We start from the raw sequence: 17,089 nt of genomic DNA, 5'->3' as shown, positions 1-17,089 counted from the left end.
AGTCGGGTCAGCCAGAGTCCAGGTCCACAAGCCTGGAGAACTTGGAAATTCTGCAGGATCAGGCTGAGACTCCTGCAGGGCCACAAATTCCTGGAGTTGAAAGTCAGCAGCAGTAAAACTCCTGCATGTGCCAGGCACACACTTTGTATGTTCCTACTCACCACTGCAGAGACCCCTGGGATCCTGGCTCTAAGTCTACCATTACAGACAGGGTGCTCATCTGAACCGTGCAGATGGAAGGACAGGCCACATTTAGACACTACCTGAGCCGCACCCAGAGTACCTCCTTGTTACATCAGCCTGATTCAATTCATAGAGGATCAGGTGGGAGACCACCTGAGGTCTTAGCCTGGTTCTGCTGCTCACCCACAGGGGACCTTGAGCAAGTCTCTCCCCCTCGCTGCACCTGAGCCCCTTCTCTGCAAAGTGGAGGGGTCAGAATGGATGATTTTAATGTCTCTTGTTCTAAAACCTTGCATCATGCTTTCTGCCCCTGAACTCCCAGCAGGTATGAGTCCTGTTCTCTAACAGCAGCCTTCCAACACGTCTGACAAGGGCAAGTTTGCAGCCTTCAGCCCGTGAGTGTTAGAGACCAGGCAGGCCTCCAGTAGGAAGGGGAACTCTCCCTAGGAAAGGGGGTGTTGAGAGGAGTAGCCAAGAGTCAGCAAGTCCTTCACCCCTGGGAGGGGCTGCCTTCTATTTCTTTCTTGTTTTTTTACTTCTTTAACCATCTACATTTACAGCCAAGCACTTTCCTTTCTGTTCCCATTTCTTGTTCCCTTTATGATGGAATGGCTCCACCCTCCAGAACCACCTCTCTTCCAGGGAAAAAGAGAATTGGAGGATGGGGAGTGTCTTCCCAATTGGTTTTCCTTGCTGGGGCCAGCTTCTTCCTGGCTTGGTTCTGTTTTTCCCAAAAGGCGAGAGTCGGGCAGACAGGGCTTTTTGAAAAGAAATTGCTCCTCTTCTCATCTACCCGAATATTTGTTTAAATAAGGAGACAAATTTCTCCACTCAATTGTGACTCAGACTAATACAAAGTTTCTCCCCTATCCTACACCTACTTATAGAACAAGAAGGTGGCCTCAGAGTGGACAGTGCAGTTGAGAAAACCAACCGGGAATAGAAAATCTCCCACGCCAGTCCAGCATGAGTGTGAGAGTTGGCCAAGGTGGAAGGCTGTGCAGAGCATGACAAACACACGGGTCACACCCAGCATGCAACTTTGTGACCCAGCTGGGTCAAAGACTTCTGAAGGCCTAGAAGTGGCAAGGAAGTCCCATTGGCTTATGCTCCACCACAGCCCCCTAAAGCCACCTCCCCTGTCTGCTGTGGATGTGGCTGTGGGAGAGTGGCCAGGCAGGGAGGCAAGACCCATGAGCCACAGAACACCCAGAGAAGACAGAAGACGACCTCTCCAGGAAAAGGAAGTGTATTGTGCCTGTAAATTCCCAGAACTGGAGAAGGGAGAGACAATAAGCATCTTTATTATCCAAATTCTAGAGGAAATGGCTCTGCATAACAGCAGAACCTACTAGCTGCCAGGGTGGATGAGAATTCACTCCTGAGGGTGGCCTCCATGCTGGATCTGCACAAGGGCTCTGTAAGTTTGGCGCCTGTTGGATGTCGGGCTGAGCCCAGTCTGCAGGGAACACAGCTGGCTGGTCCTGGAGCTCCCAGGAGGCGGCCTGGCCACAGGTGCCCCCTGTATACAATTGTGAAGGAAAAGCCTTCCTCCCAGGTATGAAAATGACCAAGGCTCCTTGCTGGGCAGAGGAGTGTCCCCGGCTTCATCGGGGCAAGCAGCCGGCCACAGGGTCCGGCCGGGGAGGCACTGGCACAAAGTTCATAGGGCAGAGCAGCAGCGGGCACATCTTCTCGTGCTCCTTCAGTGCCTCTGTCAGGTGCTTCAGCTCCTCCGTCAGCTTCCCGATCTCTCTCCGCAGCATGGTGTTTTCTTGCTCCAGGCTCTCATATTCCTGGGGGAGACAGAATGGGCAAAATCATTTCTGGTGCAGTGTTCCCTTCCTCCGTCCTCCTGTGCCGCGCTGTTCACCTCTTGCCCATGAAAGCTGTCTCATTACGCATGTCCCCTCCACTGCTCAGATATTCAGATATTTGTCTATTTGATGAGTGTCTCCCCCCTCCCACTGGGAAAAACAATTTATTGAGGTATAACTTACATAAAATAAAATGTATCTATTTTAAGTATGATCCAGTGAGTTTTGACAAATGTATACACCTGTGTTGATCAATACACGGAACATTTCCACTACTCCAAAAAGTTCCCCATGCCCCTGTGCAGTTAGTCCCCCCAAATGCTGATGTGCTTTCCGAAGATCTCTATTGGGTTCACAGCTATACCCCCAGCACCTAGTACAGTACCTGGAACATAACAAATGTTTGTTGATTGCACTAACAAATGAATGAAAACATCCCTTGCCTTGGCTTTGCTCCAGCACTCACCTGTTCAGTTTCCTCTCCATCAGGGTTTACAGAGGCGTAGAACTGCAGGGTATCAGAGGGGTCCCTTAGCCCAATCCACACAATGTAGAAACCATCCATATCCAACTTGTTCTGGGCACTCCTGCCCTCAATGGACAGACTGTCATTTCTGGGCTGCTCTACTAGACAAATCCTCTTTGTTGGGCATGGTGACTCCCGCCTGTAATCTCAGCACTTTGGGAGGTCAAGGTGGGAGGATCACTTAAGGCCAGGAGTTTGAGACCAGCCTGGGCAACACAGTGGGACCCCATCTCTAAAAAAATTTGTTTTAACTAGCCAGGCGTGGTGATGCACACCTATAGTCCCAGGTACTCAAGAGGCTCTGCCAGGAGGATTGCTTGAGCCCAGGATTTTGAGGCTGCAATAAGCCATGATTACAGCACTGCACTCCAGCCTGGGTAACAGAGAAAGATCCCAACTCAAAAAAACAAAAAGAGGAAGAAGGAAGGAAGGAAGAAAGGAAGGAAGGAAGGAAGGAAGGAGAGAGAGAGAAAGAGAAAGAGAGAAAAGAAAAAAGAAAAGAAAAACTCTTCTTTGTACTGATCCAAACGCTCTCACTTTCAAATGTACCTGTTGGGTTTGGTTCCATTTAATAGAACCACATCTAGTAGATCCAATGCGTTTTTCAATATCGCAGTTCTTGAAATGTTAGGATACAGCATCTCAGGTCCTCTGAGTTCCTTGCATCAGGCTCTTCTTTGCCGTTCTGGGGACCCTCACCAACACACACTCCAATTTACCAGAATATCTCAGAAAATGTTGCTCCCAGGATGCAATGCATGGTTCTGGAGACCATGCCAAGGGCAAATGTGTGGCAGTGACCTCTCCTGTGCTGGGCCCAAGCCGCTGAGGATTCTCCCTGAGCCTGCAGAGAAATGCAAGCTTTATCTGCATGTGCTGCTTCTCCGTCTGTCCTTGGATGATGATGGATGCTATGGGGCTTAAGGGTAGGATTTTACATCCATCTCCACTGAATTTCATTCCTTATTTGGACATCTTCCAGACCAGCAAAATTGCAAAATCTTTTGGAATCTCAATTGCATCGTCTCATGAATGGTGACAGCACACAGCTTTAAGCCATCCACTAACTTAACACACAGGTCTTCCTTTTCTTCATCCAAGTCATTAATAAGTTCTACAAAAAATAGCCAATGGCAGAGCTCTACGGCATGCCAATAGAGACCCTCTCTAGGCTGGCAATCTCATTTAAATCTTGCTGAAATGTTTTCGTTCATTTCTAGTTTATAGTAAGGCTTTGTTGTACCATGCACATCATGCATTTCCCAAGCTCAGGGCCCAATTGCGTTACTCATCACACTTTCTCTCTGACTAGTAATTTTAAGGGAGTATCACTAAAGAAATGTGATCTTATAGCCCCCAAAGACACATGCAAATTCTCAACCCTGCCCCTTTGCTCTTGCAGTTATCCTCAACTGGACTGCCTTCCTCCTTTTCTGCATGGGTCCAGCTCAAGCCCACCACCTCCAGGAAGGCTTCCCTGACCACAGCACCTACAGGAACCACATCTTTTATTATGTGTTCTATTCTATTTTGTATCATACTCAATTTCACTCATATTAAGTAATGTCTCCCCCCAAAGATCAGAAATGTAAAGGACCTAGGAACTTCTGCTACTCCTCTCCTCTACCCCCTGCCTGATGCGCCACAGCACCAGCACCTACATGCTCAGTGATTCCTCAGCCCTCATCCTCTGTTTCTTCTTTAACCCCATCCTTTCCTTTCAGAAGGGACTCTCAGCATCTTCCTCCCTTTAAGAACCAAGGGGTCTGGCGGGGCTGCCTGTAGGGTCTATCTGAGCCATTCCCCAGGCAGGCTCCCAGGGTGGTCTGGAGCACTCTCCAGGGCAGCAAGCTGTTCTGGGGCCATGTGGCTTCACCAGTACACCAGCCCCATTCTGCCTCCATCCTCCTCCCTGCCTCCCACTCCCAAGCCTTCATGCCCTCCTTTGACCTCTGACAAGCTCTAGTTCTGGAGTGAGAATTCTGTCTACAAATCCAGCCAAAAGCTCTCCGTGGGCAAGGGGAGAGTCTGGATGGGAGGATGGGATGGAAGCCGAGGCGTCAAGGGAATCTTGCAGGCAGCAGAGGGATGAGAAAAGCTGCAGCACACACACACGTCTGCAAACACACACTCACACGCTCTCATACACATTCACACACTCTTACACACATACACATATACACACACACACGTCCGCAAACACACTCACACACTCTCATACACAGCCCGACACACACACTCTCACACACATACACACTCTCACACACACACACTCATACACAACCACAGACACACACACAGATACACAGTCACACACACATCTGCAAACACACTCATACCCAGCCACAGACAGACACTCACACACATACACACTCAACACACAGTCACACATACACTCTCACAGTCACACACATACAGTCATACACACATACATACACCTCGCACAGTCACACACACTCACAAAAACTCAGACTCACATGCACACTCCCCACATTCACTTTCACATACACACTCACACACACACACTCCACCCTGCAGCTGGAAATGCCCTTGACTTTCAAGTAAAATGGAGAGTACATTTGAATAGTTCCAACGTGCTAACATTTTAAGTAGATTCCAAAGGACAAGAAGCCCTCTTCCTTTGGTAGAATATTCCAAGCTGCCTTTCTACATATACTGAATTCCGCAGCAAGACGCTCTGAGCTTCCCAGTTTTGTCTCTGGAAGCCGTGCGCAGCCCTGTGGCCTGAGGCTTCCCTGACGTCCACTGCCCTCCTCCAACCCATGCTCAGAGTCTTCAGAGCCGCCCGACAGGTGCCCCACGGGCCCCTCATCTGCCTTCTTCATAAGGACTTTCTCTTCTAGGATTTAAGCATTACTCATAAACCCGCTGAGGGACTTTTATTGAGCTGAGGGAATAACAAGAAGAGAAGAAGTCAAAATCTTTAGGTGAGACGAGCCCTCTGAAAATAAAAAGAGGAGCTGGGAGGGAAGAAAGAAGAGGCCAGAGAACACCGAATAGCAGCAAAGGGGGAAGAAATGAAACCCACCTCACACCCAGAAGAAATTCCTGGAGTAAACGCAAACAAAAAGCAAGCAAAGAACATTAAACCCTTAATTATTTCCAAAAATATGACCCCTCTAGCTCGAATTCTGCCAAGTTCCAAATCCTTTGCCATGGGAGGGTTTGAGGTTGCTGTGCTCCCTCTCTGGGTATTTGTCGGGACAGTTTCAAAGCAGACACCTAAAAATTAGAGGTGGTGAAATCACTGTGGATCCCAGCTCTGCCTCAGAAATTAAGCTGCCTAAGGCAGTGGATCTCAAGTAGGGCAATTGTGGCAGTCTGCAGGGGACACTGGCAGCGTATGGAGACAGTTTGGGTTATCGCAGCTGGTCGGGGGTGCTACTACATCATGTGGCTAGAGGCCAGGGATGCTGCTCAACATCCAGCAGCACACAAGACAGGCCCCCAACAACAAGGAATTATGCTGCCCCATGCATAAACAGTGTTGAGGCTGAGAAACCCTGTTCTGGGCATCTAGGAGCAGGTGACTGGGATCAACGGGCTGCCTAGGGATACGCAGGGTCCAGGGTGCCTCTGAGGCTGAAGACAGGATCAAGGACTGGTAAAGAAGTGGGTACCAGGGACCAGATATGACAACTAAGGTGAGAAAGAAAGAAGTAGGAACAGGCTAACAGGAGGCCATAGCCACACACAGACCCCATTTCACAAGTTAGAAAACTGAAGCTCTGAGAGGTACAGTGACTTTTCCAAGGTCACATAGACTTGGGATCTGACTCCTAACTTCAAGGTCAACTGCAACTCTCTTGTAGCATCAACAATTCTGCTTTTAGTTAGCAGTGCCTGGGTCCAGATTTCCCCATGATGGTTACCAGAAGTAAGAGGCCATAAGATCTCAGGACTTCAGAATAAGTCTACTCCCAAGCCTTCACTGATGCACTTCCCAGCAGAAAAATTGTGTTACCAGCAAGGGCTGTACAAATGAGTGCCACAATCAGTTTCTAAGCCACATGGGTGCTGCCATGAAGCTCTCTCTTAGAACATGCAATATCTGAAAAAACCATGGCGACACATACCACAATCACATTGCCCAAGTCATTTGTCAGTTTGTGACATTTGGGGCTCCTGAGGATGGCACTGCTGCTTTCCTTTTGTGACTCAAAATTCTTTCTCAGTCTTACACCTTTGGGGTGCCTGGTCGAACCAGTCTGACCCACTTCTGAGCCACCTTTCAGCCTGGGTGAGACGAGACGAGACCCTGACTGTTCACTTTGGTTCTCATTTGTCAGTGTGGACTTTGGCACGCGCCTAGTGTTCAGAGATGAATGCAGGTCGAAATCCCCACGGGAGGTGTGAGCGGGTTGAAGGGATGATTTGAAAGCCCACAGTGAACTCTGAGGTCTACAGACACATGTTAAGAACTGCTTCTCATCACCGTAGTCCAACTGCCAGCAACCACTGCCCAGAAAACTCTGCCTGAAGGGGAACCCCAGCCCCTGCCTCTCTGGCTTGGCCTGTGCAGCCTCTTCCCCCATTCTCCCCTCCACAGAGGTCTCGCCTTGACGGACACTCCTAGGACTTTGGAGATGGAGAACAAGGAGGGGAGGGAGGTGGCCAAAAAACTCCTAAGAGCTGCAGCTGGGGCAAGTTTCTCAGGGTGTTGGAGGCAACAGAGGCTCAAGTACTCACTTCAGCAGCACATACATTAAAATTGGAATGATACAGGGATTAACATGGCCCCTGAGCAAGGATAATATGCAAATTCATAAAGTGTTCCATATTTTTTTAAAAACCCAGGAAGACGAAAGAGCAAAAAAAAACCCCAAAAAACCAGAGGCTCAAGTATAGGTAGAGTATGTGAGTGAGGTGAGGAGAGAAAAGTGGAAACTCTTGTTGCCCAGGCTGGAGTGCAGTGGCGCGATCTCGGCTCACTGCAACCTCCACCTCCCAGGTTCAAGCGATTCTCCTGCCTCAGCCTCCCGAGTAGTTGGAACTACAGGCGCATGCCACCACACCTGGCTAATTTTTGTATTTTTAGTGGAGATGGGGTTTCGCCATGTTGGCCAGGCTGGTCTTGAACTCCTGGCCTCAAGTGATCCACCCACCTCAGCCTCCCAAAGTGCTGGGATTATAGGCACAAGCCACTGTGCCTGACCAAAAAGTGGAAACTTTAAACAAGTTTGCTCCAAATATCCCCCCTCAGGATATGCAAGAAATGCAAGTAAAGGAGCTCCTAACCGTGAGGGATCCACCAGCCTCGGCCTCCCGAGGTGCCGGGATTGCAGACGGAGTCTCGTTCACTCAGTGCTCAATGGTGCCCAGGCTGGAGTGCAGTGGCGTGATCTCGGCTCGCTACAACCTCCACCTCCCAGCCGCCTGCCTTGGCCTCCCAAAATGCCGAGATTGCAGCCTCTGCCCGGCTGCCACCCCGTCTGGGAAGTGAGGAGCGTCTCCGCCTGGCCGCCCATCGTCTGGGATGTGAGGAGCCCCTCTGCCTGGCTGCCCAGTCTGGAAAGTGAGGAGCGTCTCTGCCCGGCCGCCATCCCACCTAGGAAGTGAGGAGTGCCTCTTCCCGGCCGCCATCACATCTAGGAAGTGAGGAGCGTCTCTGCCCGGCCGCCCATCGTCTGAGATGTGGGGACCGCCTCTGCCCTGCCACCCCGGCTGGGATGTGAGGAGCACCTCTGCCCGGCCGCGACCCCGTCTGGGAGGTGAGGAGCGTCTCTGCCCGGCCGCCCCGTCTGAGAAGTGAGGAGCCCCTCCGCCCGGCAGCCGCCCCGTCTGAGAAGTGAGGAGCCCCTCCGCCCGGCAGCCACCCCGTCTGGGAAGTGAGGAGCCTCTCCGCCCGGCAGCCACCCCGTCTGGGAGGGAGGTGGGGGGGTCAGCCCCCCGCCAGGCCAGCCGCCCCGTCCGGGAGGGAGGTGGGGGGGTCAGCCCCCCGCCCGGCCAGCCGCCCCGCCCGGCCAGCTGCCCCGTCCGGGAGGTGAGGGGCGCCTCTGCCCAGCCGCCCCTACTGGGAAGTGAGGAGCCCCTCTGCCAGGCCACCACCCCGTCTGGGAGGTGTACCCAACAGCTCATTGAGAACGGGCCATGATGACAATGGCGGTTTTGTGGAATGGAAAGGGGGGAAAGGTGGGGAAAAGATTGAGAAATCGGATGGCTGCCGTGTCTGTGTAGAAAGAAGTATACATGGGAGACTTTTCATTTTCTTCTGTTCTAAGAAAAATTCTTCTGCCTTGGGATCCTGTTGATCTGTGACCTTACCCCCAACCCTGTGCTCTCTGAAACATGTGCTGTGTCCACTCAGGGTTAAATGGATTAAGGGCGGTGCAAGATGTGCTTTGTTAAACAGATGTTTGAAGGCAGCTTGCTCGTTAAGAGTCGTCACCACTCCCTAATCTCAAGTACCCAGGGACACAAACACTGCAGAAGGCCGCAGGGTCCTCTGCCTAGGAAAACCAGAGACCTTTGTTCACTTGTTTATCTGCTGACCTTCCCTCCACTATTGTCCTATGACCCTGCCAAATCCCCCTCTGCGAGAAACACCCAAGAATGATCAATAAAAAATAAATAAATAAATAAATAAATAAATAAAAAGAAATGCAAGTAAAGAGCTTGAGTTACTTTGAGATATTCGGGAATGCAATCCCTGCAGTGTGGGATAGAGGAATACATGAAGAAAGCCCTTTGATGCGCTACAGTCTCCAGGGAGCAGCAGGCAGTGGCTGTCAGTGGCTGTTTTCTGGGCCCTCTGGTGTCTCCCAATGAGCTGGCCTCACTCCAGATTTGAGGAGGAGGTTCCTATGCATGGTGTCCCCATCCTAGATTGGCCTGGGAGGTCCAGGGGTCCCAAGGGGCTTTCTGTCATGGCCCGCAGTAGTGTGCAAGGCACTCTGTGCTCAACTCACTGGAGCTTGACAAAAGGGTTCTTTACACCATTTTTAAACCAGATACCTTGCCTCCAATAGTAGATTTAGTCATCCAATGATACCCACAGCTACAATGCCCTCCTGGAAGGAACAGAGAAGGGATTACTCACGTGGTGAGTAATGATTTGGTTCAGAGATGATGTTCCTTTGGTTCTGCAGAAGGTTTGGGATATATTTCCATTTTCCTAAGCCAGTCGTCTGCTTCCTCACCCGCTTGTGACCAACAACACTTGTGTGGAGCTAGTGAGGCTAAGGTGAGGGCTACAGCTCTGGGGTCTGTATACAGGTGGAGCCGCTGTCCTGGCCTCTTTGACCCTGTGATTCTCAATAAAGCTGGTCTTGCTGAGGTGATCTGCCAGTGGTGAGTAATCCTGACCCATTCCTTCAGCCCCACAGAGAGAGAGGAGAAGGGGGTGCTCTTCCGTGGAGTGTCTGGGCTTCAGATCAACCCACCCCATTTCTGAAAAGGGCAGCTGGCATGACTGTCATGCAACACAGTCTCTGGGTTGGAGAGCAGGCCAGGGACCCTACAGAAGAGGTCTCCACCCCACAGTTCCAAGAGAGGTCAGATAGGGGTAAACGTGGCACCACTCTGAAGTTCCCAGGCACCTGGTTCACTCAGTTGTCAAATGCAGCAGTGACAGAAAGTGCGAGAGAGCCAACGCTTCATACAGGTACTTTTTTGATATTGTAGTAAAATTCCGTGAGTATTTACATTACCTTCTGTGCTAGGCAGCATAATCGATTCACTCCTCACAGAAGTTTACATTCTAATCTCTTGAACCTGCGATTATGTCACCTTACATAGCAAAAGGGACTATGCGGATGTGATTAAGAAGCGTGAGATGGGGAGACTATCCTGGATTATCCAGGCAGACCCAACGCAATCATAAGGGTCCTTGTAAGTGAAAGAGGGTGTCGGGGAGTCAGAGAAGATGTGACAACGGAAACAGCACCAGAGTAACGCAGCCTGAGAAAAACGCAACCGGCCATTGCTGGCTCAAGGAGACTACAAGCCCGGGAACACTGAAGCCTCTGGAAGCTGGGAAAAGCAAGAAAACGAATCTTCTCCAGAACCTCCAGAAGGAAGGCAGCCCTGCTGCCATCTTCATTTTGACCCAATATGACCCACTTCTGATGTGTGACTGCCAAAGCTGTAAGATAGTAAATTTGTGTTGTTTTAAGCCACCAAATGTGTGAGAGTTTGTTTCAGCAGCAGTAGGAAATTAACATCCTTTCCTTGGGAAATTCTAGGCTTCCCACCGACAGGCAAAGCATGAGATCTTCCTCCTCTCTTTGTGACCCAATGGCAATGCCTTGGTATTTGTGAAATGGATCTACTCGACTGTGCTCCATGAAAGATCTTGTCCAAGATATTGTCCTCCAGATACATATTCAGTCCAGATTTACAACTGATGTTTTTAAAACTACTTTTTAAAAATATTAATGTACCTGGCTGGGACTAGGAGCTTCTTCAGGAGTAATGCCTCGGCCATCCAGCAGCACATGTGGTCTGAATACAGGGCCATGCACTAACTGGGAGCCACAGGTCCCCTCTGGGGGCTATTTTGGTAACATGACGCTAGAACCACAATTGCTTCAGGAGCAAGGGGGAAGAAAGAAAGGAGGCAAAGGGCATTGCCGTTCTTCTGTGGAAATTCTTCAGAACAAAGGCTGGGAGGGACCTTCTGTGACACTAGTCTAGAGACCTCAGTCTCTTTCTAGGGCCCAGCCTTCTTACTTCTAGGAAAGAATCTGACATTTATGATTTATGCCACACTGTGAATTTATATCGGAAGGTCACCTCTCTGTGGAGTATGTGCATTCTAAATTTGTTCTCTGTTCATTGTTAGAGTTTTAAGATTGCCCTTTTCCTCTTCTCTCCCCAACACACCTCAGAGTTTCCATGTTGCCAATGCCCCAGAATGGCCTTGCTGAGACGAGCATGGCAGGAGACCTGGCACAATGCCTCATGCCTGTAATTCCAACACTTTGCAGGGCCAAGGCAGGTGGATTGCTTGAGTCCAGGAGATTGAAACTGCTCTGGGCAACGTGGCAAAACCCCACCTCTACAAAACTACAAAAATGGCCAGGCGCAGTGGCTCACACCTGTAATCCCAACACTTGGGAGGCCGAGGCGGGTGAATCACGAGGTCAGGAGTTCGAGACCAGCCTGGCCAACATGGTGAAACCCCATCTGTACTAAAAATACGAAAAATTAGCTGGGTGTAGTGGCGGGCGCCTGTAGTTCCAGCTACTCAGGAGGCTAAGGCAGGAGAATCGCTAGAACCCAGGAGGTGGAGGTTGCAGTGAGCTGAGATCATGCCACTGCACTCCAGCCTGGGCAAACAGAGACTCTGTCTCAAAAAAAAAAAAAAAAAAAAAAAAAAAAAAAACCTACAAAAATAAGGGCTGAGGGGCTGAGGTGGGAAGATTGCTTGAGCCTGGGAGGTGGAGGCTGCAGTGAGCCATGATCATGCCATCACACTCCAGCCTGGGCAACAGAGCAAGATCCCGTCTCAAAAAGACAAGAAAGTATGGCAGGAGAGAGCTAAACTAAAATCTTTAATTATGCGCACCAACCCCGACAAAGACAAGACATGGAATGGTGGCCCACTCCTCAGATAGATCCTTGGATGCTTTCAAGGCCAGTTCCTGGTATGGAGCAGCTCCACGTCCCAACTGCAGGATTATGCAGGTGTATGCATGAGGGCGGAGGGAAAAGGAATGGCTTAGGATAAATCCTAGGCTTCTGATTTGAGTGATGAGAAAGATGGTTCGCTCCATTAACTACAGTTTGAAGACAATGAGAAGAGAAAGTCTCAGGGTAAACGGACAATAACACTCTTTTATGGATGTGGTACATCACAGGAGCCTGCAGTGGACCCACGGAGAAACAGCTCAGCAGACGCTGAAGCTATGGGGTCCAGGGTCCAGGACAGAGGGCCTGCCTGGAGTAATCAATGTTGGGAGCTGATGCTGGGAGAACAGATTAATAGATTAAGTCTTCCAGGGTGAGAAAAAAAAAAAGGGCAGAGTTTGAAACACTGGTCACCACCAACATTTAAGCAAATAGAGGGTCGAAGGCTAACAAAGAAATAGAGAAAAAAATTGGTGAAGAGGGTCAGGAAAACTAGGAAATGTGGTCTTTTAGAAGCAAAAGAGGGGAAAGCTTTAAGAAGAGATGGGTCCAAAGTGTCGAATGTTCTAACAAGGTAAAGGATGATGAGACCAGAAAGAGAGTCCTGGATAGGGCAGTGCCAGGGCACTGATGGCTGCAATGGGAGCAGTTTCTGTAGGGTGTGTGTGTGTGTGTGTACACACACACACATTGGGTACATGTGTGGATGTGTGTGTTTGTTTGTGTGTATATATATGTGTGTTGAGTGGAAAGGGGGTAGCAGAAATTAAATCACAGAGGATTGGGGAATAACCAGGAACCAGGGACACAGAGACAACAGGTGTAACTACTCTTTTTTAAGAAGCAAAGATGTTAGCGGATTACTTTGGAGGGAAACAAAACAAAACAAGAAGCAAGGACGTGAGGGAAGAAAAGAAACGGAGCAAGAACTTGAAAGGGAATCAGGGTCCAGAAGAGGCTCTGTTTTGTTTTATAATGAAAGAAACTTGAGCATGAGAAGCACTCAGTGGATGAGGGAGAAATGAACACGTCCGTGAGCAAACAGTGAGAACACTGGGCTGGAAGGACCTGGCAGAAATTAGATATGAGTGTTGCTGAAATCGTGATAAAGAGAACAGTCATCACCCCCACTCCCGTGCAAGGCAGAGGCTGTGTGGCTCTAAGGTGGCTTGCCCCTACCACGGTCTCACCTCATGGAGCTTGTCAGCCTTCTGGGTCTGCTTCTTCCGACTTCTCTGAGCAGCAACTCGGTTTTTTTCTCTCCTTCGGACCTTCCTGTCATCATCCTCAGGGCTCTGGGGAAAAACATTGGGTGGGTGTGATGTCGTGGCCCCTCGCCTTACCCTTTTCTGCCCTGTCTCATCACTCAGCGTTGTTCACTGAGCTTCATCATTTGCTTTGCAGTAGACAGCACCACTAGTTGCTATACCAATGGGCTCACAACAGCCCCTTGCCCAGGAGCACTCACCATGTGAGTGTGTGAAGTGTGTGGTGTGACCGCCGTTTAAAAGATGAGGAATAAGAAACTCAGAGAGGTTAAGGACCTTGCTCCAGGTATTACAGCCACTAAGTGGGTGAGTGGGAAGTGGAACTCAGGTCTGTTGGTCTCCAAATCAACGTTCATAAACCTCTAGCCCACAGGGCGTGAGCCTGGAAGAGCTGTGGTATCAGTGTCATCCATCTGAGACTGGAAAGCTGGGTGGGGGTGGGGGGCGGTGGAGAGATCTGCTATCTGGAACTTGCTGTTTGCCAGTCCTTATACCACCACACATGAAAGGTACTTTTGATACTGCATGCAAATCATGATTACACTTACAACTAATTGCAGCCACATAACTCTACCAACACACCAAATGATCTTAAACCCCACTGACAGTGTACTCATTTGAACAATGCTTGGCTGACATTTTGTTTCAGAAGTCAGCAAATTTTTTATGTGTCTTGAAAGCTGTTAGCTATATGTAAGATTTAACCAAATTCAGTCAAATCCCTCAATAGTGATCATGAAACAGGCAGGTGGAAAAATGCACCGACCATGGTAAAAACACTTCAATCAGCTATAGAAAACATGAAAAAGGAGAGCAGTATTTGCTTTCTAGAACCCCATAAGAAGATACCACCAAGCGGGAAAAATACCACACTTACAGAGTTTAAGAGCCAAGAGGTACAAACAAGGAAAACTACTCAGTTATTAATATTCATGGAATGCAAATATTAATAACACAAAAAAGGATATTTTCAGTTATCATTTGATCTCATCTTGTATTCCACATAAGACACACATCTTCCCAAGTTACTGCAGGTACGAAGTTTCAGATATGCAAGAATATAAAGGCATAAAAAGGAGAGGAATAAATAACATACATAGCAAATAGAAGCTTAAGGGAACAAAGTATGATAATACAGTCTTCTAGAGAGGCAAAGAAGTCTTGATAAACAAAACCAGAACATTACAGGGGAACATGTGGTTAGAAGACAGCTCTTTAGCTTTAGAATCACACAGATCCTAGTTTTGTATCTTAGTGTCAACATGGCCTTGTGTAAATGGTTTAAATTCTCTAAATTTTCCGTTTTCTCATTTATTGTAAGCATAATTCATTCATTCTTTCAATATGTATTAACTGGGCACCTACCATGTGCCAGACACTGTTCTAGACACTGGGGATACAAGCCCTAAACAAAGGGTCAGTGAACTCTGCAGACTTGGTGCTAACAGCCTAATGCTTAGGATTGGGATGCGATGAAATGAGATTTTGTCCTAAAGCTCCCAGCACACAGTATGCCCTCAAGAAGTTACCTGCCTTTGTTGAAGTTGCTACTTTAAAAAAAAATGTATTCTGCATAGTGCTTTTCATGCCTCTTTGCTCTCTGTAATCAAAAAGTCACTAGCACAAGAAAGCAGCCTGCATACTGCCCTCGGGGAGCTGACTCTAAACTGGACTCATCACCATGATCACACCTGCCAACCCAGTAGAAACATTTAATCAAGACAGAAAGAGGTGAGCGAAAGTTAGAGATAGTATTATGTTATTAACCATATCTGATTCAGTCTCAAAAATCCTGAGAGGTTGATGTTACTATATTCATTTTACAGATGGGGAAATGGACGGTCCGAGAGGTTAAACAAATTGCTCAAGGCTGCTCAGCCTGTGTGTGGCAAAGCCCAGGCCCAAACTCAGATCTCTGTGACACTCCAGCGACACCTGATGACGTGCCGGGCGCTGAATTGGGAAGGTGGGGAGTAAGGATGAAAAGACCCAGTCTTCGTCGTAAGGCAGGTGGCCAAGACCCAGGCAAAGTTTCCAGACGGCCGTCCCTGTGGCCAACCTGGTCTCTTTCCTGACTGCGCCGCCGTAAACGTTGCTAGGGGACAGCGAACTGGGAAGGGGCAAAGGGTTTCCACCAGCTGGGGGCGGAGTCGGCCCTTTGTGGGTTCCCCCCGCCCAGGCTGACTAGTCCGGCGTTCTCCATTCCCGCGGCAGCACCCCCCCAACCCGGGGGAATCCTGGAGGGGCTACAGGCGCGGGTGGTGGGGTGGCAGTCGCTGGCTGCGCCAGGATGGGGCGGCCCTCAGGGCAGTGCGGAGCCCACGTGCCGGGGAGCACCGGCCATGCCCGGCCAAGCCAGGCGTCGGCGCCCTCGGGCTTCTTCCCCCAGAGGGCGCAGGAGCTGGCTCAGGAGCCATTCCAGGCGCCGCGGACACTGTGCGGACGCCAGGGTCCCTGGATCGCCCCCACCCCCCAACATCCCTACGCCCCCACCTCTACGTGTCTCCGGCCGCACCGCCACCTCTGCACCTCCGCAGTCACCACCACGGAACTCCAGCACCCACCTCCTCGCCCCCCGCGGCGCGCCGGTCCCCGCACCCCACGGCCCTCCCTGAGCCTCTCGCCCTCTACCTGCGGCTGCGGCTGGTTCCCGGGCGCCGCGACGCTCCTCTGCAGGACGCTGCCGGCGGCCGGGAGCCCTTGCGACATGCCGGGCGCTCCTCTGGCCCGGCGTGCCCCGCCCCGCCCGCGCGCCCTGCCCGTGGGGCTGCCTACGGGCGCTGTCCCGCCGCCGACATCCTCGTGCCGCACCCACGGCCTCGCGCCGGCCCCGCCCCCTCAGGCTTCCCGCTCTCCCCGCTACTCCACGCGTCGGCCCGGTGTCCCCGCGCGCCAGTCCCGGCAGCCGTCCTTCCCGTCCCACGTCTGCCCCGCCCTCCTTCTCCCACCCCCGCCTTGTTTCCTCCTCTGCCCGCCCTCTCTCCGCACCTCGGGGTCCCAAATCCCACCCCTGCCGCGGCTTTCCGCCGGCGCCCCGCGCTTCGTGGAAGTCACGTGGTGGCTCTGAAACCCCGGAGGGAACGCGAAGCCCACCCACGCGAGGCGACGCCCGGGGGGGTGGGGACCAGGGGGGCGCCATGCAGCCTTTGGGGTCCTTCGGCCGCTGCCGGGGAACTCAGGTTGAGAAACACAGTGGGTGTTTTGGGGTCGGTGTTTTTTCCCGGTCCCATCGCGGCATCTTCCTGCGCCTCAGCCACGCCCTGCGTCCGCCCCCCGGCGCGGGGGTCACAGTCCCGGGGGACTTTCTCCTCGGCGATCAGTCATCCGGGCGCCACTCTCGCTCCTCCAGCGGCCCCGAAGCCGCGGCTCTGGGGCTAAGACGCCGGCTTCACCGAGTCCCACCGCGCACCCTGAGCCACGGGCGCCCCAGGGACTCTGCAGGGAGTGCCTGCCCTTCCCGTCTCGGGTCCGCCGGGCTGTGGGAGGGAACGAGGCGGGGCGGCCCCGAGGGTGAATTCCCGGAGCGGAGGGTGGGCATGGGGAGGATGTCCCGGACAAAAACGGTGACGGGCTTCCCTGAGAGCGAATCTGCCACGTGGGACGTCACTAGTGACAGGTTTGGGGATCTGGACCCGCCATGCCACGGTTAAACGGCCCAGATCATTTTTCTTTTTCAAGATTTATCTGCTCGTGCCAAGCTGGGG

The 17,089-nt window shown here is 51.2% G+C and overlaps 1 protein-coding gene and 1 non-coding gene across 4 annotated transcripts; one reads left to right on the top strand and one right to left on the bottom strand.

Moving 5' to 3' along the window:
• Window positions 1-1,469: 1,469 nt before the first annotated feature.
• BATF3 (basic leucine zipper ATF-like transcription factor 3) lies at window positions 1,470-16,253 on the bottom strand. 3 transcript variants are annotated; one of them, XR_001712395.4, is made up of 4 exons: window positions 16,017-16,232; window positions 13,308-13,412; window positions 2,467-3,370; window positions 1,470-1,979 (listed from the first exon to the last, which is right to left on the bottom strand). XR_001712395.4 is itself a non-coding variant. In XM_016938395.4 (3 exons), exons 1-3 carry the CDS (start codon window positions 16,092-16,094, stop codon window positions 1,791-1,793), a joined length of 372 nt encoding a protein of 123 aa, XP_016793884.1. In that variant the 5' UTR covers window positions 16,095-16,253; the 3' UTR covers window positions 1,470-1,790. The 3 variants fall into 3 exon arrangements, 1 of the variants encoding a protein (XP_016793884.1); XR_010150580.1 differs by having other exon boundaries at window positions 3,076-3,370; XM_016938395.4 differs by lacking the exon at window positions 2,467-3,370 and having other exon boundaries at window positions 16,017-16,253.
• Window positions 7,229-7,332, top strand: LOC112207040 (U6 spliceosomal RNA). The gene has a single exon (XR_002941522.1). It is a non-coding gene; the product is annotated as a U6 spliceosomal RNA (small nuclear RNA).
• Window positions 16,254-17,089: the final 836 nt, after the last annotated feature.

The sequence above is a fragment of the Pan troglodytes genome, chromosome 1 (genome assembly GCF_028858775.2).
Source record: "Pan troglodytes isolate AG18354 chromosome 1, NHGRI_mPanTro3-v2.0_pri, whole genome shotgun sequence".
Classification (NCBI taxonomy): Eukaryota; Metazoa; Chordata; class Mammalia; order Primates; family Hominidae; genus Pan; species Pan troglodytes.
Note: the sequence above shows the minus strand (reverse complement) of the source record. Positions and strands in the feature narration are given on the sequence as shown.